The sequence below is a fragment of the Mobula hypostoma genome, unplaced genomic scaffold, assembly GCF_963921235.1.
Source record: "Mobula hypostoma unplaced genomic scaffold, sMobHyp1.1 scaffold_130, whole genome shotgun sequence".
Taxonomy (NCBI): Eukaryota; Metazoa; Chordata; class Chondrichthyes; order Myliobatiformes; family Myliobatidae; genus Mobula; species Mobula hypostoma.
In genome coordinates, this window is record NW_026948240.1 from 136,881 (window position 1) to 158,403 (window position 21,523).

General features: G+C 45.7%; 1 protein-coding gene across 2 annotated transcripts in view; it reads left to right on the plus strand.

Moving 5' to 3' along the window:
• The window catches only part of LOC134342142 (zinc finger protein 271-like), a 30,839-nt gene extending 17,634 nt beyond the window's left edge, over positions 1-13,205 (plus strand). The window contains exons 1-2 of one of the 2 annotated variants that reach the window (XM_063040109.1): positions 75-112; positions 7,153-13,205. In XM_063040109.1, the coding sequence (XP_062896179.1) occupies positions 7,476-8,768 (1,293 nt within the window). In that variant the 5' untranslated portion in view covers positions 75-112; positions 7,153-7,475 and the 3' untranslated portion in view covers positions 8,769-13,205. Of the gene's footprint in view, positions 1-74; positions 113-7,152 lie in introns of those variants that run through there. The other variant, XM_063040110.1, reaches the window with a different exon arrangement.
• The last annotated feature ends 8,318 nt before the right edge of the window (positions 13,206-21,523 follow it).

Consider the following 21,523-nt stretch of genomic DNA (forward strand, 5'->3'; position numbering starts at 1 on the left):
CTAAAGTTTCGCTGCCGCTGAAGCGCCGATCAAATGCGCAGGCGTCTGGATTGATGACGTCGAATTCACGCATGCGCACAGCATACAGAGGGCCTCAGGAGGATCGGTACAGGTAAGAGGAAATTTGCGGGCGATTATTTTTCAACACCGACTTCGGGACAATTGCTGTGACTCCGGACTCCGTGACCCGCAATCCCGGGACAGTCCTGCTCTCTTCCCTCTCTCTCAGCCCCACCATCCGTACACGGGCCCCGGGGAGCTTCCGGCTGATGAGGGAATGGGAACCGATGGATCTCTCAGACAGAGCTGAGCTCCAGCTGTCTAAATGCAAGGATCGGGAACTCGGAGAAAGGGAACAAAATCTTTTACATCAGCTGTTGAGAAAATCACCTTTGTTCTGCCTCCAGTCACAAACAAGAGAAAATCTGCAGATGCTGGAAATCCAAGCAACACACACAAATTGCTGGAGGAACTCAGCATTAGTACTCTTTTCCATAGATGCTGCCTGGCCTGCTGAGTTCCTCCAGCATTTTGTGTCTGTTGCTTGTTCTACCCCCTCTTGTTCTGGACTTTTCTACCTGTGAGAACATGTTTTGTCCCATTCTCTCTGGGTACATAATGATATCAAACACCTTTGCCCTGGGCAACAAGTAGCTTTCACATCACAAATGTGCCACACTCCAATGAGACAGACTACTGCCCTTCCCTTCATATTCATTGGCATTGCCATCACTGAGTTCACCACCGTCAGTCACCTGGGGGAGGGCTCAGGGGAAATATTTATGTACAATACAGAAACTGGTGTTACCTGTGTGTATTGTGGTGATGCAAAAGTTGCTGGAGAATTTGCAAGTGGGAAGAAGTGGAGTGATAGTTGGAAATCTGACCTTTTAATTTAAGAGTCATTTAGCAAGCAAATCACATATGGACGGTGTGGAACAGCTGTGGAGAGAAAATCCTTCATTACCCGCTACAGGCCTACTATACAGGTTGTGTGAGAGTGCAGATGAACTTGATCAAACCCAGAGGAGATCACAGTTCTTATTGACAGTGATTTGCTAGCTGTTAAAATGAATGGCTCTCTATTTAAAATTCACTGTGCCCATGTTGTCACTGAGTTAAAAAAATGCACAGTACAAGCTTTATGTATACGCTGGTCATTACAAATTAGAGGGGACATTGGTGGGAAGGTGGGAAGACCTCCTGTGTCCCTGATGCCCTCACCTACAAGATGTACATCCAGCTGCAGCTTGTAACTCTGCACTTTACAGAGTTGGAACTTGAAATGGATGAATTCCGGATCAGCTGGGAGTCAGAGGGTGTGATATATATGACATGAAGAGAGGTGAGTTACACCCAAGTGCAGGATACTGGAAACTGGGTGAGAATCAGGAAGGGGAATGAGGTTAAATAACCATCGCAGAGTAATCTTGTGTCCATCCCACACAACAACAGGTGGATCCACTTTAGAAACTGTTGGGGGGATTACTGACAGAGGAAAGTCAAAGGGGTGAGAGGGGATTCGTTAGTGAGGGGACTAATATCCCAGTGGTGAGGCTCGCTAGTGCTAGTGTGGGGAGAGGGTGATGTGGTTAAAATAAGTTGTAGGGGGAATGGGAGCCAGACTGACAGAACAGATAGTGGGGAGGGTGAATTGAATTGAATTGACTTTATTACATACATCCTTCATATACATGAGGAGTAGAAATCTTTACGTTATGTCTCCGACTAATGTGCAATGTGTAATTTATAGTTATTTATAATAAATAGTTTGTACATCGGACAGTCAATATAACATAGAAATGCAATTATATCAGCATGAATTAATCAGTCTGATGGCCTGGTGGAAGATGATGTCCCGCAGCCTGTGGGTCCTTTTGCTGTGGTACCGTTTCCTGGATGGTAGCAGCAGGAACAGTTTGTGGTTGTGGTGAATTGGGTCCCCAATATCCTTTGGGCCCTTTTTACACACCTGTCTCTGTAAATGTCCTGAATAGTGGGAAGTTCACATCTACAGATGCGCTGGGCTGTCCGCACCACTCTCTGCAGGTTCCTGCGATTAAGGGAAGTACAGTTCCCATACCAGGCAATGATGCAGCCAGTCAGGATGCTCTCAATTGTGTCCCTGTAGAATGTTCTTAGGATTTGTGGCCCCATCCCAAACTTCTTCAACCGTCTGAGGTGAAAGAGCTGCTGTTGTGCTCTTTTCACAACACAGCCGGTATGTACAGACCATGTGAGATCCTCGGTGATGTTTATGCTGAGGAACTTAAAGCTGTTCACCCTCTCAACCCCGGATCCATTGATGTCAATAGGGGTTAGCCTGTCTCCATTCCTCCTGTCGTCCACAATCAGCTCCTTTGTTTTTGTGACAATGAGGGGAGGTTGTTTTCTTGACACCCGTCAGATGTTGCTCAGACCTCAGACAGAGTCAGCAATCAAATGGTTGAGCATGGGGCGATGAATGTGCTGAGCTGTGTATATCACAATGCAAGAAGCATCGTAGGAAAGCCAGATGAGCTCAGAACGGGGAATTATCATATTGTACCTTGGTTTTCAAGAGATATTGAGGCCCCGGATATTTTGTTCTTCTAAATGCCTCAGACTGTTGGGTGCTACCAAGACTCATTAGTGACTACAATATCATAATTCCACCCCCTGATCTCATCTGACTTTTTTTTTAATCGTCTTCTGTTGGTTTCTAAAAGCTTCCCAATAGCTTTTGCTCTTTTGTTTGCCCTTTCTTTTGCTTTTATGTTGGCTTTGGCTTCTCATTCCAGCCACGGTTTTGTCCTCCTGCATTTCCAATGCTTCCACTTCTTTGGGATGTATCTGTCACTCAGCTCCCGAATTGTTCCCAGAAACTCCAGCCATTGCTGCTTCGTTGTCACTCCTACCTTTTCCCTTCCAAACAGGTTTGTCCAGCTTGTCTGTCATAAAAATATGGAGTAGTTCGGTACGGAAACAGGGTATTTGACCCATCTAGTCAATGGTAAAAAAACATTTAATCTGTCTAATGCAACTACCTTCACCAGGACCATCTCCCTCCATACCCCGACCATCCAGGTACCTATCAAACTTCTCTTAATTGTGAAATCGAGCTCATATTCACCACTTGTGCTGACATCTCATTCCACACTCTCACGACCATTTCAGTGAAGAGCTTTTCCACATGTTCCCATTACATTTTCTCCTTCCCCACTTACCCATGACCTCTGGTTGTCATCCCACCCAACCTCAGTGGAAAAAGCTGCTTGCATTTACCCGATCTATACCCTCATAATTTTGTATGCTTCTGACAAATCTTCAAAGTAATGTATAATTTCTTTGTTTATGTTTGGAGCCTTTTTTAGGTGTATTAGATGATGAGGGCATTGATCGTGTGGATAGCCAGAGGCTTTTCCCCAGGGTTGAAATGGCTAACACGAGGGGGCATAGTTTTAAAGCGATTGGAAATAGATACTGAGGGGATGTCAGGGGTAAGTTTTTTTACACAGAGAGTGGTGGGTGTGTGGGATGCACTGCCTGCGGTAGTGGTAGAGGCAGATACAATAGGGTCTTTTAACAGTCTCTTAGATAGGTGCACGGACCTCAGTCAAATAGAGGTCTATGTGCTAGGGAAATTCCAGGCAGTTTCTAGAGTAAGTTATATGGTTGGCAGAACATTGTGGGCTGAATGGCCTGGAGTATGCTGTAGATTTCTCTGCTATTATTGAAGAGCGAAATGACTTTGGCTATCCTACAATCCTGTGATAACTCCCCTGTCACTAAGGATGATTTAGTTATATCTGCTAGGGCTCCAACGATTTCTGCACTGCCTCCCGTGGGGTCCAAGGGAGCACCTTGTCATGCCCTAGAGATTTATCCACCCTAATCTGCCTCAGGATGGCAATCACCTCCTCTTCTTTAATCCGTACAGGGTCCACGATTTTAATACCGCTTTTCCACAATCCCATAGACCCTGTGTCCATCTCCTGAGTAAATGAGATGAAAAATATATTTGAGATAGAACCAAGGAACCATAGAAACTACAGCACAGAAACAGGCCCTTTGGCCCTTCTTGGCTGTGCCGAACCATTTTCTGCCTAGTCCCACTGACCTGCACACGGACCATATCCCTCCATACACCTCCCATCCACGTATCTGTCCAATTTATTCTTAAATGTTAAAAAAGAACCCGCATTTACCACCTCATCTGGCAGCTCATTCCATACTCAGATCTCCCCCATCTGCTTTGGTTCCACACATGGATTGCCATTCCGGTCTTCCAGAGGACCAATTTTGTGCATTGCAATCCATTTGCTCTTAATCTATCTCCAGAATCCCTGAGGATTATCCTTCATCTTTCCTGCAAGGGGAATCTCATGCCTTTTAGCCATCCTGATTTATTTCTTATGTGTTCTCTTGCATTTCTTAAACTCCATAAGAACCTACCTGCCTGTCCCTGTTCTACAACTCCATTTTGTGCTTCACCAGGGTCTCAATATCTCTTGAAAACCAAGGTTCCCTACAGTTTCTATCTTTACTTTTTATTCTGACAGGCACATACCCGCCTTGTACTTTCAAAATTTCGGTTTGAAGGCCTCCCATTTACCAAGCACACCTTTGCCATAAAGCAGCCTGTCCCAGTCCACAGTTGCCATTTCCTAGTGTCATAATTCCAGGTGTTGATCCATGCCCTGAACACATCCGCCTTTCCTACGCTCTCCCTGTATTGAAATATACAGGATTGAGCATATTCACTGCACCATGCTCAATGTTTTTAATTCCTGACTTTGCCTAAGGACTGAACAACATCTGTCTCCACAACACCTCTACTATCTGTTCTGATATTCAGGCCCCCATTCCCCTGCAACTTTAGTTTAACCCTCCCCTACCCCCTCCTCCCACCATTTGGCTTTCATCTCCCAGATCAATAAAAAGGAGGCGCATACCAGGTATGGGCAGATAGGAACAAATGGGGTACTTATGAAGTACAGGAAATTCAGGTGAACACTTATGAAAGACAAAGAAGACATGAGGTTGCCCCAGCAGACAAGGTGAAGGAGGATCCTCATGGATTCTACAGATATGTTAAGTGTGAAAAGATGGCAAGGGGAAAAATTAATTCTCTGGAAGGTCAGAATGGTAATCGATATGAGGATACAAAATAGATGGGGGAGATATTTTCTGCATCCGTATTTACTCAGGAGATGGACACAGAGTCTATAGAAGTGAGGGAAAGCAGCATCAACTTCCTGGACCCTGTACAGATTACAGAGGTGGAGGTGTTTGCTGTCTTAAGGCAAATTAGCGTGGAAAAACCCCCAGGGCCTGACAAGTTGTTCCCTGGGACTCTGCGGCAGACAAGTGCAGAAATTGTCGGGGCCCATGCACAGATATTTAAATCATCCTTCGTGACAGGTGATGGACAGGTGACGGATTGCAGGACAGCCAATGTTGCTCCGCTGTTCAAGACAGGCTCTAAAAATAAACTAGGAATTTATACATTGGTGAGCCCGACATTAGTAGTGGGAAAGTTATTGGAATATGTGTGCAGGAGACGGACATACAAGTATTTGGATCGATGTGGACTGATTAAGGATAGGCAGCAGGTCATGTCTAACCAATCTTAGTGAGTCTTTCGAGGAAGTTATCAGGAAAGTGGATGAAGGCAAGGCAGTGGATGTTGTCTGCATGGACTTTAGCAAAAGCACTTGACAAAGTCTCATATGGGAGGTTGGTCAAGAAGGTTCAGTCACTCAGCATTCAAGATGAGATAGTAAATTGGATGAGACACTGTCTTTGGGAGAAGCCAGTGTGTGGTAGCAGATGGTTGCCTCTCTGACTGGAGGCCTGTGACCAGTGGTGTGCCACAGGGATCAGTGCTGGATCTGTTACTGTTTGTCATCTATATCAGTGATCTGGATGATAGTGTGGTTAACTGGATCAGCAAATTTGTGGATGACACCAAGGTTGGTGGTGTAGTGAATAGTGAGGAAGACTGTCATGGCTTGCAGTGTGATCTGAACCAGCCAGGAAAATGGTTTGAGAAATGGAAAATGTAATTTAATGCAGACAAGAGTGAGTTGGCCTTCATGAACCAAAGTACTGACAACAATAGATGGATGTAATGTTGATTTGTAGAAGACATTGGTGAGGCCTAATTTGGAGTGTTGTGTACAGTTTTGGTCACCTACCTACAGGAAAGATGTAAAAGAGGTTGAAAGAGTTCAGAGAAAATACACAAAGATGTTGCCAGGTCTGGAGGACTTGGGTTATAAGGAAAGAGTGAACAGGTCAGGACTTTATTCCTTGGAACGTAGAAGACTGAGTGGAGATTTGATGGAGGTATACGACAATTATGAGGGTTATAGATACAGTAAATGCAAGCTGGCTTTTACCACTGAGATGGTGGGACTACAACTAGAGGCCATGGGTTAAGGGTGAAAGGTGAAACGTTAAGGGGAACATGAGGGAAACTTCTGCACACAGACGGTCATCTGGGTGTGGAATGAGCAGCCAGCACAAGTGGTGAATGCGAGCTCAATTTCAACATTTCAGAGGTTTATATACATACCTGGATGGTAGTGGTATGGGATTGGGCAGTTTAAATAGTCCAGCACAAACTAGATGGCCCAAAGGGCTTGTTTCTGTGTTGCAATTTTCTATGACTGCGAAAAGAACCTGAAATAATACAGAAATTCACTCTGAGTCCTTTTAACAGTTGTGTGGACCAACCACTCATCTCAGCAGGAATTTTTTATATGGCGTTAAAACTGTGGCACTTTAAGTTAATAATACATAAAAGAAAATCCCAGATGCACGTCAAGAAAGACTATTTGCATGAGGGTGTTTCAGTTACTGTGGGGCCAGGCACCCATGCGGCTCAGCAGGAACAGGGAATAATACCAATGGAGAGAGTCAAACTGAGCCAGGTCACAGATTGGAGATGGCAGAAGTGCCCCATTCTTATAGAAACAGGAAGAGCATCAAGGAATTGATGGCCATTCCAGATACCAGCACTGTGACCAGTCAGAAGAGATTTCTCTCTCCAACTTGGGTTGAACCTCATTGCAACAGTGTGATACCAGATCAAACCTTGACAACTCAAGTAATCTCATCTGAAATTTAGTCCTAACCCATTGATGGATTTTGTAAATCTTTTTACAGGTTAAAAACGAGAAGGAATTTAGCTCCTTGGATCTCAAACACAACACGCCAGTTTTGCTGTCTCTGTCCAGACATTTAAGAAGTGGAGCAAGGGATTCAATCGACCATCCTTCCTGCTCAGACAGTGGGGAGGGATTCACTCGGTCATCTCAATTGAAGGTACATCAGCAAGTTCACACTGGGCAAGGCCTTTCACCTGTTCTGTGTGTGAGAAAGGTTTCAGTCAGTCGTCTCACCTGTGGACACACCAGTCTGTTCACACAGGGCAGAGGCTGGTCATCTGCTGAATTTCTGGGAAAGGATTCACTCAGTCATCTGACCTAATGGCTCACCAGCGAGTTTACACCGGGGAGTGGCCGTTCACCTGCTCAGAATGTGGGAAGGGATTCACTCAGTCATCCGACCTACGGAGACACCAGCAAGTTCACACTGGGGAGAAGCCGTTCACCTGCTCAGTCTGTGGGAAGAGATTCACTTACTCTTCCACCCTACTGGTACATCAGCGAGTTCACACTGGGGAGAAGCCGTTCACCTGCTCAGAATGTGGGAAGAGATTCACTCAGTCATCCCACCTACAGAGTCATCAGCGAGTTCACACTGGGGAGAAGCCGTTCACCTGCTCAGAATGTGGGAAGGGATTCGCTGAGTTATTCGACCTACAGACTCATCAGCGAGTTCACTCTGGGGAGAAGCCGTTCACCTGCTCAGTCTGTGGGAAGGGATTCACTCAGTCATCCAACCTACAGAGCCATCAGCGAGTTCACACTGGGGAGAAGCCGTTCACCTGCTCAGAATGTGGGAAGGGATTCGCTGAGTTATTCGACCTACAGACTCATCAGCGAGTTCACTCTGGGGAGAAGCCGTTCACCTGCTCAGTCTGTGGGAAGGGATTCACTCAGTCATCCAACCTACAGAGCCATCAGCGAGTTCACACTGGGGAGAAGCCATTCACCTGCTCAGTCTGTGGGAAGAGATTCACTCGGTCATCCGACCTACAGAGTCATCAGCGAGTTCACACTGGGGAGAAGCCATTTACCTGCTCAGTATGTGGGAAGAGATTCACTCGGTCATCCCACCTACAGAGTCATCAGCGAGTTCACACTGGGGAGAAGCCGTTCACCTGCTCAGTATGTGGGAGGAGATTCACTCGGTCATGCAACCTACAGAGTCATCAGAGAGGTCACACTGGGGAGAAGCCATTTCCCTGCTCAGTATGTGGGAATAGATTCACTCGGTCATCCCACCTACAGAGTCATCAGCGAGTTCACACTGGGGAGAAGCCGTTCACCTGCTCAGTATGTGGGAAGGGATTCACTCAGTCATCCAACCTACAGAGTCATCAGCAAGTTCACACTGGAGAGAAGCCGTTCACCTGCTCAGTCTGTGAGAAGAGATTCACTCACTCTTCTGCCCTAATGGTACATCAGCGAGTTCACACTGGGGAGAAGCCGTTCACCTGCTCAGAATGTGGGAAGGAATTCACTCGATCATCCACCCTGCAGAGTCATCAGCGAGTTCACACGGGGGAGAAACCATTCACCTGCTTAGAATGTGGGAAGAGATTCACTCAGTCATCCACCCTACTGAGACATCAGCGAGGTCACACTGGGGAGTGACCATTGTTATGAATCCCTAGATTTTGTTTGCTGTGGACTGTCATTTTGAGAGAGAGAGAGAGATTAAGGCAAATCAGTCTGACTTGCAGCTTGTTTACATCGCTCACAGCTTGCTTAGTTTTAACCGAGGACACAGACACTCAGAGTCAGATGGAGATAAAGGAGGAAAAATGGAAGGTTCAAAACAAGGGAACTAGTAGCCAAGGGTCACTGTTCAGAACTTTCCTCTGCCCACAAGGGTGGGTTAATTAATTCAGCGAACATCGAATGTGTGGTTGTCACTTCATTTGATCCATTGGAGTGGATCGGATTTGGGGTATCCTGTGAAGAACACTTATGTGTTAACCCTTGCTTGGGTTTCAAGTTTCTTACTTTATTTGGTTTGCCTAAAGAAATCCAGTCTGATCAAGGAAGTAATTTTACATCTGGATTATTCCAGCAGGTAATTTATGAACTGGGAGCGACACAAATTACATTGTCTGTGTGCCATCTGGAATCACAAGGGGCTTTAGAAAGATTTAATTCTACCGTCAAAACAATGATTAAGACAGACTGTGTTGAAAATGGACAAGACTGGGATGAAGGAATACATTTGCTTTTGTTCACAGTAAAGGCTGATTTATACTTGTGCATTCGGGATATGCCGTATCCTACACCGTAGGCCTGATTTAATTTTTGCGTAGCCCTACGCCGTAGCGAGCATGCGTAGTTGTGACTGCATCGCTCTGCACTTCACCACCAAAACGCAAGTTGGCCGTGGGGTTTCTCTGACAGTGTTGAGCTTCTCCGCGAGAGACATGGACGAGTAAATGCATTTCAAATATTTTCCCATGTCGGCAGGTAGATTTGACGATTTGGTTCATTGTCTCCAACCATTTATTTCGCATCAGTGTACAGACATGGCAGAGAAAAGCAACCGGAAATGCGATGCTACCAAGCGGACCAATCACAGTTGTTGCAGTCTGCGTCACCGCGACGTGTGAGTTACTTTTTAGAGGAGGTGCACGTCACCCTACGGCGTAGGGTACAGCGTGGGTACGGTGTAGGGTACAGCGTGGGTACGGTGTAGGGTACGTGGTGCCTATGGCGTACACTTGACGCACAAGTATAAATCAGGTTTAAGAGAGTCGGTACAGGAATCACTGGGCTTTAGTCCATTTGAACTTGTATTTGGTCATAGAGTGAGGGGACCTTTGACCTTGTTAAAGGAACAGTGGATTGAGGGGGATGTATATGTTAACTTGTTAGACTATGTTTTGAAGTTCAAAAATAAACTATACCAAGCCTGTCGTCTAGCGAGACAAAACTTAAAAGATTTCTCAAAACAAAATGAAGTGTTGGTTTGATAAGCGGACCAACACAAAAGAAAATACTAGGTGGGGGATAATGTGCTTGCCTTATCTCCAATGTTATTATATATCTCTAATCTGGAGAAGTCAGTTCCTGCTATTCTAGCTTTGATGGCTCAATTTAGTAATTTTTCTGGCTACAAATTGAATCTTAATAAGAGTGAATTATTTCCCCTAAATAAGCAGGTACCTATTTATGGATGTTTACCATTTAAATTGGTTACTGACTCATTTATATATTTAGGGATAGTAATTACGAAAAAGTATAAAGACTTATTAAAGCTAATTTTTCACCTTTAATTGATCAGATTAAACTTTTGTTTACTAAATGGTCACCAATTTCTTTGTCTTTGATTGGTCGGATTAATGCTATTAGGAAAAGGTAATTTCTTACAAAGATTGTTCTGTTGAAAGGATATTGGTGTGTTCCATTGACGGACTGAGGTAGAGAAATTTCTGCATTTGTTACACCTTCTGGGTTGTATGAATACAATGTTTCACCATTTGGAATGAAATATGCTCCAGGAACATTCCAGAGAATGATTGATTCTGTAATTCAAGGGTTAGGGCACACAGATGCCTATATTGATGACTTAGTCACAGGGAGTGACACTTGGGAAGAGCATATCTCTGTAGTAGAAAAGCTGTTTGACAGGCTTTCCAGGGCCAACCTTACAGTTGACTTAGCTAAGAGTGAATTTGGCCATGCCTCTGTGATCTATCTTGGCTGTGTTGTAGGTCAAGGCAAGTTGGCTCCTGTGCAGGCAAAATCCAGGCAATTTCTGAAGTTCCTATTCCGACTGTGTGACGAAGGCCCGTCACTGATTACAGACGTCTCATGGTACACTCGGTAAAACACTCAAAGGGTAATCCACACACATTATTCCCCTCTGTTATTGTGGTGAGTGCACGCGTCACAATAAATCAACAGTCACAATTTTACACTCAACCCCAGCGGTAATAGATATGAGAAAAAGAAACACACTATGTCACAGTAGTATTATCTCAGGTCAATTTATTCATATTCATCTTTCCAATAAGTGTTTTGCTGAAGTGTCATGATAATCTGACGTCTCTCTCCTCCACAGTCACTGGGTCTGAAACAGAGCTGCTGCATAGAGCTGTCTTATATAGAGGCAGCAGCAACCTGCACAGGTGTGCCGATGGTGGAGGATACCATCTTTACCTGGGACAAGGGTTACGTTACCTAATTACTCATCTTGTGGTAAAGTTTTGGGGTTTATACAAGTTATTTAACCGGGAAATGGTGAATCCTATGATGAAGTATATGTGTTTGTTGTGAGAACTGGTGGTAGAGTTTCAGATTGTGTGAAATGGAAGATAATTGAGTTAATTAGTTTTTGGTTAGTCTAGGGGGATTGGTTTAGCAGTTGTAAGCTTTGGGTTACCAAGGCTTTGGGTTCTTTTTTTGTTTAGTCTGAGGGCGGCTGTTAACCGGACAGGTGACAATTGCAAGCTGTATATATATATATATATATAGTTTTTTTTTAATTTCTTGTTTTGATGTGGACCTCCAAGTTTTTGATTTTCCACTATTTTTGTAAATAAAAGCACCTCAATCTATTTTTGCCACTCAAGCCATCTTGTTATTTTTCTTAGACAGACGACCCACAGTTTTTGTGTCAGACTGGTAAGAAGGCTCTTGGAAGGTTTCTGGGAATGGTTGGATATTTATCGTAAGTTCTGTAAGAACTTTGCTGATACTGCTCTTCCTCTGACTAATCTCCTGAAGAACGATGAAAAGTTTATTTGGACCGAGCCTTGTCAGGAAGCATTTGATCAACTGAAAGTTATTATTTGGGATGAGGCCAATCAATGTAGTGTTGTCAGCAAATTTAATTAACAGATTGGAGCTGTGGGTGGCGACACAGTCATGGGTGCACAGAGAGTAAAGGAGGGGGCCAAGGAGACAACCCTGTGGGACATGTGTGCTGAGGGTCAGAGAGACAGAGGTGAGGGAGCCCACTCTTACCACCTGCCAGCCATCTGACAGGAAGTCCAGGATCCAGCTGCACAAGGCAGGGTGAAGGCCAAGGTCTCTGAGCTTCTTGTCGATACTTCACACCTTCTTTTGGCTAAAGCTCTGCTCATGACTGCAAGGAACTGCAGAGAACTTTGGTCTCATCTGAAAACATCATAGAAACAAGCCTCCCCTCTATGGGCTCTTCCTACACTTCCCCTGCCTCGGGAAAGCAGGCCGTGTACTCAAAGATGCCCACAACTTTGGACATTATTTCTGCAAACCGAATCCCCCAACGGGGAAGAGATACAAAAGCCTTAAACCACCAGGCTCATGGACAGCTTCCTGTCTGCGGTTGTCAGCCAAATTAATGGTCTCCAGTCCAATAAAATGGACTCGACCTCACGATGTAACTCGACGTGACCCTGCCCCATATGTCTATCTGCACTGCACTTTCTCTGCAGCCACAATGCTTTGTTACAGTTATTGTTTTATCGTATATCAGCTCAATGTACTGTTGTAATGTATTGATCTGTGTGGATGGTAGGTCGGGCAAGATTTTCACTGTAGCTCAGTACGTGATAAGAATAAACATATTCCCCATTTTAATTGTGTGGAAATATTAGACAGACTGAGCTCCTGCTCTGGAACCACAGAAGGAAACTTAACTGTTGTCATTTCTGAGGAATGCAAATAAATAGAAAAGGCTTCAATCTCGCATTACGATCTGCAGTAACTGGGATCAGGTGACCGGTGGTGGGTCTCCCAGACCAATTATCAGAATCAGGTTTAATAGCACCGGCAGATATCATGTAATTTGTTGTCTCTATGTCAGCAGTAGAACCTAATTCGTAACAATAGATTTTAACCATTGTGATTTAAAATAAGAATATACATATTAAACAGTTAAATTATATAAGTAGTACAACATAAACATTTTAAAAATGTAATACTGTAAACTATTTCAATTGTGTGGAACTATTTGACTGGGTTGCTGCTTTGGAAATTCTGGAGTGAAGCTGAACTAAACTGTACATATTTATGAAAAGCTCAGATAAATACAAAAGGCTAAATTCTCACATAAATGGGTCAGACATCCAGAAACATCGGCTGAACTTCAGCAGGTAAAAACGGTGGAATGAGGCCTAGTCCCAGGCCTCAGCCCAGTGGCTATGGGCAAAGGCCTGGGACGAGGTGAGAGTAAGCATTCGGCACGGACTGGAAGGGCCGAGATGGCCTGTTTCCATGCTGCAATTGTTATGTGGTTATATGGAAACATGCTGAAAATATTGCAGAAAAAACATTGTCCACCCACAATGAGAGGACGTGACAGATCCAGATCTCACTGCCTTGTCTGAATGGGCGAACGATGAAGCTACACGTACACGTAGAGCAGTGACCCGCAGATGCTGCAGATCTGCGGGAAAATGTGAACAGGACATGGGATCGCGTGATGGGTGGAGGGTCTCCCACCTGAACCGGTGACTCTGCTCCTCGCCCCTCACACGCTGCCAGACCCATCTGCCACATGTCCCACATTATTCCATATTTACACCAGATACATTTTTACTTCTTCCTCCAGATCTTCCCTGTCCCTTTCCCTCCACCCCCTGGTCACAGAGTCATGGGCTCGATTCCCATCCTGATCCAACACACAATTCAGACCCAAACCGCAAATGTGCAGGTTTCATTTAAATCTGTCCATGTTTATAAACACTAATTTCTATTCACATTCCTCCAGCCACACTGGACAGGAACACTGAAACATCAAGTGAGAAACAGCAGGAGGTGGCCATTCAGCCCCTCTAACCATCAACAAGATGAAGGCTGCTCTCCCATCTCAGCCACATGATTCTGCCCGATCCTCATTTCAACAATCCCTCTGGTCTCCACACATCTGCCGTCCTCTGTTTTATGTGAGGACGATCACTGAGTCTTCACCGGCCTCTGTGGTGGGGATTTACAGACATTCACCACCCTCAGAATGGAGACATTTCCCGGACAGTCCACCCCCTTTTTCAGAGACTGGGATCCCTGGTTCAACCGGTAATGATGTTGTCCATTTCAATGTGGTCACCTCTCAGTCCTCGATTCTCTAAATGAAAGGGTTATCGCATTTGATCTTTCTTCATATGATGACCCCACCACTCCAGGGATCAGTCTGGTGAATCTTCATTGCACTCTCTATAACAAATACTCTCTAACCTCTTTGTTAATCCTCTATGGAATTAATTTCCATCTTCTGCAGCCCCGTGTTGCCCCAACCACTCACCTCCCACCCCCGTCACTATTTCCACCTTCCCACCTCCCCCCTCACCTGGATCCACCTCTCACTCCCCAGCTCTTGCCCCATCCCCACCCCTCACCTCTTTTCTCTGAGTATTTCCCGTCCACTCTCAGTCCAGAGGGAGGGTCTCGGCCCGAAATGTTGACGGTCCATTTCCCTCCACAGATGCTGCCCGACCCACTGAGTTCCTCCGGCAGTTTGTTCTTTGGTCTGTATAACCCGTGTTAGTGTGGGGAGCGGGATTTTACACCATATTCCCGGTACAGTCTCAACAAAACACAAATAATTGTCACTTTGCCCGGACCATTGGCCCCGCTTGCAGGGCAACAGTCTGCCGGTGTTTGCCCCCCAATGTGGTGAATCCCTCTGCTCGCCACCACCGTGGGCTCAGACATTTCCACAGATGAGCCCCTCCTGTCCCCACCGGGACAAACATCCTGTCCGTCCCCTCTCTCACCGTCTTCATCCTTTCAATAAAATCCCCCTCTCCCTCCCCAGGGAACCGGCATCAAACCGACGGGCCGAGCGGTCTCCTCCTACCTCTCAGCGACACATCAGACTCCGGCCGCAGGAGACGCTTCACAAACGCCCCAACTTCCCTCGGAGGGAAATGGAAATAAATCAGAAAGCGGACATTTACTTTGGGATTTGAGCCGCTCTGAAGGAAAGTTCGGGAGACGGTTTTCAGCGGGGGTAACGCCCTCTCGGCTCGACCGCCTCCGCTATTGGGCGTAACCAGTGATTGACATCACACCGCACCAATGGGGGCAGCGCAGCCTCTAACTCCTCCGTTGTCTGTGGGGGTGGGGTGGGGGCTCGTGCTCAGTAGTTCAGCCGTTAAACCGACCGAGCTCGAGCGCAGCAGCGCGTGTGTGACCTCAGGCGCAGTGCACGTGACAGCAGATGCGGATGCGGGGAGCCCGTGGGTGACGTCACGTGAGGGTGGGCGCTTCTGTTTAAAAACACCTTAATGGTCGTTTCGTATGACTTCGAACAGCAAAACTAAATCAGGGTTTCATCACTGAATCCAGTGTTGTGATGTAAAGTCCCTGCTGTGTGTTCCGCTGTGCCGTGTTGTTGATGGAGCGGGCAGCGTGGTGTTTGTCTCGATTTGGGTCGCAAAATTACAAATGTTTCTGGGCAACACACACAAAATGCTGGAGGAACTCATCAGTCCGGCAGCATCCCGCCGAAGGGTCTCCGCCCGAAACGCCCACTGTACTTTGTCCAAAGATGCTGCCCGGCCTGCTGAGTTCCTCCAGCATTGTGTGTGTTCCCTGGATTTCCAGCATCTGCAGGTTTTCTCTTGTTTGTGAAATGTTTCAGGGGAGGACTTACCAGATGATCTGGTTTTCAATGGCTTCAGTCAGAGTAGTATTTTGTTGTTTAGTATTTTCATATACAATGTTTTAAAAAAAAATGCGAACGAGAATTGCCAGTAGGGTCTACACAGTGTCAACAGAAGACCTCTATTCTTTGTCTCCTGGTAAACTAAACTATTCAAAGAAATCTGATATCCCAATCGTATTGGGAAACGAAATCCTGAAACTAGTTCACAACTTCAAATACCTTGGATCATGGGTAACATCTGATGGCAAATGTGAAACAGACATAAAAGCAAGAATAGCAATGGCAAGATCAGCATTGACAGAAATGAGAAACATCCTAACGAACAGGAAAATACCAAATGACATCCGCCTTTGAACTGTCAGCTGCTACATTCTCCCTATATTATGTACAGCTGCGAGTCCTGGACCATCACAAATGCAATGGAAGAAAGAATCAATGCAGCAGAGATGTGGTTCCTCAGAAGAATGCTATGCATATCATATACGGACAGGATAACCAACGAGAAGTTCGACAGAGAACGAAAACAAAACGTGCATTACTTGAAACAATCAGAAAACAGCCATCAAAATTCTTTGTAAACAACAGGAATTCTGCAGATGCTGGAAATTCAAGCAACATACATCAAAGTTGCTGGTGAACGCAGCAGGCCAAGCAGCATCTATAGGAAGAGGCGCAGTCGACGTTTCAGGCCGAGACCCTTTTATCAAAATTCCTTGGACACATCACGCGAAGAGAGACATTAGAACATTTAGGTAGAGCTGGAAAGCTGGAACGAAGAAGAAGCGGAGGCAGACAGAGAATGAAAATGATAGGTGGATTAACATCATGGTTAGAAACAGGGGAGGCAGCAACTACAATTCGGAGGGTCAGGGACCGTGATGTTTGGAGAGACATGATCGCCCACGCCGAACGGCAAGGCACCTGAATGATGATGAAACTAAACACTCTGACAATGTGGGCCATACATATCCCTTCCTCTAAAAGTCAGGGAATCATTCGGACAGCTGATCGCTGAGGCGAATTATATTTGTTGGTCATTAACTTTCACTCCGAGTCGGCTGGATGGAGTTGATGTGGAGTTCGGGCTGCCCCAGTGAAAGAGCCGGACGGCCGAGCTCCCTGCGTTGTCCCTCCGGCCTCCGGCCAGTGGTGGCGCTGCTGGACCCTCGGAGACGCGCAGGCGCGCTGCCGGCACCGACTATTGCCGGCTGTCCGAGCGGCGGTGAGGAAGGGTCTGATCCCGAGTTTGTGGAAATCGGAGGCCGGTTGCGGGGGAAAGCGGCCCGGGACCGATTTCTGCCGGACGGTTGGAAGCTCCGGGCTCTCCGGGCCCGCAGCCCTGGTTTTAGCCCGGTCTCGGGCGCAAAGCTGTGAGATCAGTTAGTTGTGGATCCCCAAGCTGGGAGGGGGTTTGGGGTGAAGGGGATCTGTTTGTGTTGGTTGAGGTTAAGGGTGGATTGAGGGTGTGGGGTGAGTGGTAGGCGGGTGGAGGGGAAGTGAGAGAAAGTGAGATGATTGGACGTTCCGTTACCCGGGAGGATGGACACGGAGAAAATTAAGCTGTAAACAAGAGAGGATCAGACAGTTCTGCTCGCGTGTCCTTTCAGGAAGCAACAATTCTCTCTTCATATTAATCACTGTCTAATCTTGCTGTTAAGATTGTGTTTGTTACAGAGTCCCAGAGTCTGGGGCAGCAGTTACCGTCTTGGGCTGCGAGGGCAAATGGGAAGGGGTGTGGTGTCAGCGATCTTGTGAGATATTACAGTGGATTCTGATCTGGTGGCATATCCGGAATCTGCAAAGGGAAAGGGGAAAAGGAAGGGGCTGAGGGGAGAGAGGTTTAACCAGGGACCATGGTCCGGGGTGGAGGGATACAGAAACTGTCTGATAGCTCGTTTTAATTGTATGTTTTTTTCTAATTTCACAGATGGTGACTGAGGAAGAAGCTTGTCGAGGGAGGACACCCAGAGGTGAGCAGGTCAGACACGGTATCAGGAGAGTGACAGTGACGTGATTTCCTGTGTCACGGGTACAGACAAGTGAGGAGTTTGTATGGGGATGCAGCTTCCCAGGAGGTGGAGGAAAGAGGACACACCAACAGGTGGAACCAGCTGTGGGAAGACATGGTTTGTCAGGTCTGATGACGAGCTGAATGTACCATAACCTTCAGACTGAATCAGAAAACCATTCTGAGGGTATTTGAAATGTCAGAAGCAGGGGAGATGTGATCACATGTGCAGAGGGCAGGGGCTGTGTCTCCATCAGACCCTCAGTGAGATGGTTCAAGTTACAATGTGCAGGGATGAAAGCACAGTGCTTGGGGCCGGATTTAATCACTGATTCTGACACAGTGAGAGGGTTAGTTTTGCCATAAGGACTCAACATTAATGGAAGAAGACACAGGAACTTCATCAGTTGCCAGTTGTTTAGCAGAAGTGACCAATCTGCATGTTACCTTGACAGTACAGATATTCACAGTGGTGACAAATGGGTGCAGTCTGGTTTATTTCAGGCTGGAGAGGGGTGTGGAGATTTGAAATCAATGCCTTGTGGTGCCACCATCGTTAATTTAGCAAGTCCGGAGTGGTGGATCACACAGCACGGAAACAGGCCTTTGGCCGGCCATACCTGTTCTGACCATCCACTCACTGTCTACACTGGTCCCATTCATCAGCACTTGGTTCATTGCCGACTGTATCTCAGCAGTTTCAATGCTCATCTACTTCATAAATATTGTAAAGGGACCTGCCTCTATCATCTCGGGCAGTGTGTTCCAGATTTCAATTACCATCTGAGTGAAAAATCTCTTCATCCTCTGTTTAAATCCATGCCCTCTGATCTGTGACGCCTCTGTCCCAGAATCGTGGCTGATATGGGCAGCAGTGAAGCCTTTGATAAGGTTCAGCACTGGCAGTTGCTGTGGAAAGTCAGATCACATGGGATCCAGGGAGAGCTGGCTGACTGGATGCACAGTTGGCTTGATGGTAGGAAGCAGAGAGTGATGGTGGGATGCTGTTTATTGGACTCAAGGCCCAGCCTAGTGAGATTCCCCAGGGTTACATTCCATTGGGCTCATTATTCATTGATATTTAATTATATTTGCATTTGCACAGTTTGTTGAATTCTATGCTCTACTTGATCTTTCATTGATCCTGTTACTATTCTATAGATTTGTTGAGTGTTCCTGTAGGAAAAAGAATCTCAAGGTTCTATGTGGTGACATATATGTACTCTGATAATAAAAGTTACTTTGAACATTTCTACTTGTCATCTAGATCAATAATTTGGTTGAGAATGTGCGGGGTGTGGATAGTAGGTTTGCAGCAAGTAAGTTCAAACAATTACTTTTTCTGAAGGATATTAAGTATTAACACTCCATTCTGTTTCCCTCTCTGCATTCGACCACCCCCTTCCCCTTACTGTCTTCCCTCTCTGCCCCATCTTCCCTCGCACCCCCACATTAGACATAAGTTCAGGGTGAAAGTGAATTCTTTCAGGGGAGTCTGAAGGGGAATTTTTCACTCAGAGGTTGGTGGGAGTGTGGAATGAGCTGCCAATGGAAGTGGTGGATGTGGGTTCGATTTAGACACTAAAGAGAAATTTGGGTGAGGACAATGGATGGGAGGTGTATGGAGGCTATGGTGCAGGTAGTTGGAACTGGGCAGTAAAAACAGAAACAGGTCAGCATTCACTAGAAGGGACGAAGGGCCTGTTTCAGTGTTGCTGGGCTCTGTGACTCCAATAATATTCTGATTTGTAATTTCCACAGTCAGTACTTTGCTGCTAATGACTGAACCCAGAAATTTACCCAAACAAGAATTGAAAGACTCTTAGCTGGCTACAAAAAGCATTTACAAGCTATGATACTTGCCAAAGGGGGTGTTACTAAGTACATGCAGGGTGCCCAAACGTTTGCTTCGGGCCCTTTTCCTTTTTTTGTTATTTTTAAACTGTAAAAGACAGAAATAAAACTGTAATCTTGCTTAAATTATTAAAGAAATGTGTCATCTTTAACTTTATGCCTTTTGGAAAGCAGGTCATCTTTTACTCGCTTAGCTATTCACAGTAACAGAAATTTTGACCAGGGATGCCCAGACTTTTGCCTGCCACTGTATATATCTTGTACCTTCTGAATTGCTTCCAGAAATTCCAGCCATTGCTGCTCTGTCTTCATCCTTGCCCATGTTCTTTGCAAATCAATTTTGACTAATTTTTCTCTCATGCCTTTCTAATTCTTTTTATTCCACATCTGACTTTAGCTTCTCCTTCTCAAATGTCAAAGTGAATTTGAGCATATTAAGATCACTTGCCCCGAAGGGTTCTTTGAACTTCAGTGACCTAATTAATTCCAGTTCATTACAACACCCAATCCAGAATAGCTGATTCCCAAGTGGGCTCAACCATGAGCTGCTTTAGAAAAGCATCTTGTAGGCGTTCCAGGAATTCCTCCTCTTGAAAGCAACATCATCCTAATGTTCCTAATCAGCTGCATGACAATCCTCCATGACTATTGTAACATTGCCCTTTTGGCAAGCATTTTCTCTCTCCCATTGTAATTTGTGGACCAGATACTTACTGCTGTTTGGAGGTCTCCAGACAATTCCCATCAGGGATTTTTTTTTTACATTTGCTCTTCCTTAATTCTACCCACAGATTCTACACCTTCCAACCCTATGTCACCTCTTTCTAATGATTTTATTTAATTTACCAACAGAGCCACACAATCCCACTAACAGCTTGTTCTTGGCTTGTTCTTTGAAGAAACATATAAGTATCTGGGAAACAAGAGGACCTGCAGATGCTAGAAATCTAGAAAACTACATAAAAAGTGCTGCAGGAGGCAGCATCTATGGATGGGAATCAACATTTCTGGCCAAGACCCATCATCAGGACTCTTGATACCCACGTATCTGGAATATCAACAAGAAAAGACAATAGAACGTAGTGAAAAATAGGGAAAACTTTGACAAAATTTAGTTCAAGGCTTTAAAAACAGAGAAACATAGAAACATACAAAATAGGTGCAGGAGTAGGCCATTCGGCCCTTCGAGTCTGCACCGCCATTTATTATGATCATGGCTGATCATCCAACTCAGAACCCCGCCCCAGCCTTCCCTCCATACCCCCTGACCCCGGTAGCCACAAGGGCCATATCTAACTCCCTCTTAAACATAGCCAATGAACTGGCCTCAATAGTTTCCTGTGGCAGAGAATTCCACACATTCACCACTCTCTGTGTGAAGAAGTTTTTCCTAATCTCAGTCCTAAAAGGCTTCCCCTCTATCCTCAAACTGTGACCCCTCGTTCTGGACTTTCCCAACATCGGGAACAATCTTCCTGCATCTAGCCTGTCCAATCCCTTTAGGATCTTATACGTTTCAATCAGATCCCCCCTCAATCTTCTAAATTCCAACGAGTACAAGCCCAGTTCACCCAGTCTTTCTTCATATGAAAGTCCTGCCGTCCCAGGAATCAATCTGGTGAACCTTCTTTGTACTCCCTCTATGGCAAAGATGTCTTTCCTCAGATTAGGGGACCAAAACTGCACACAATACTCCAGGTGTGGTCTCACCAAGGCCTTGTACAACTGCAGTAGTACCTCCCTGCTCCTGTACTCGAATCCTCTCGCTATAAATGCCAGCATACCATTCGCCTTTTTCACCGCCTGCTGTACCTGCATGCCCACTTTCAATGACTGGTGTATAATGACACCCAGGTCTCGTTGCACCTCCCCTTTTCCTAATCGGCCACCATTCAGATAATAATCTGTTTTCCTATTTTTGCCACC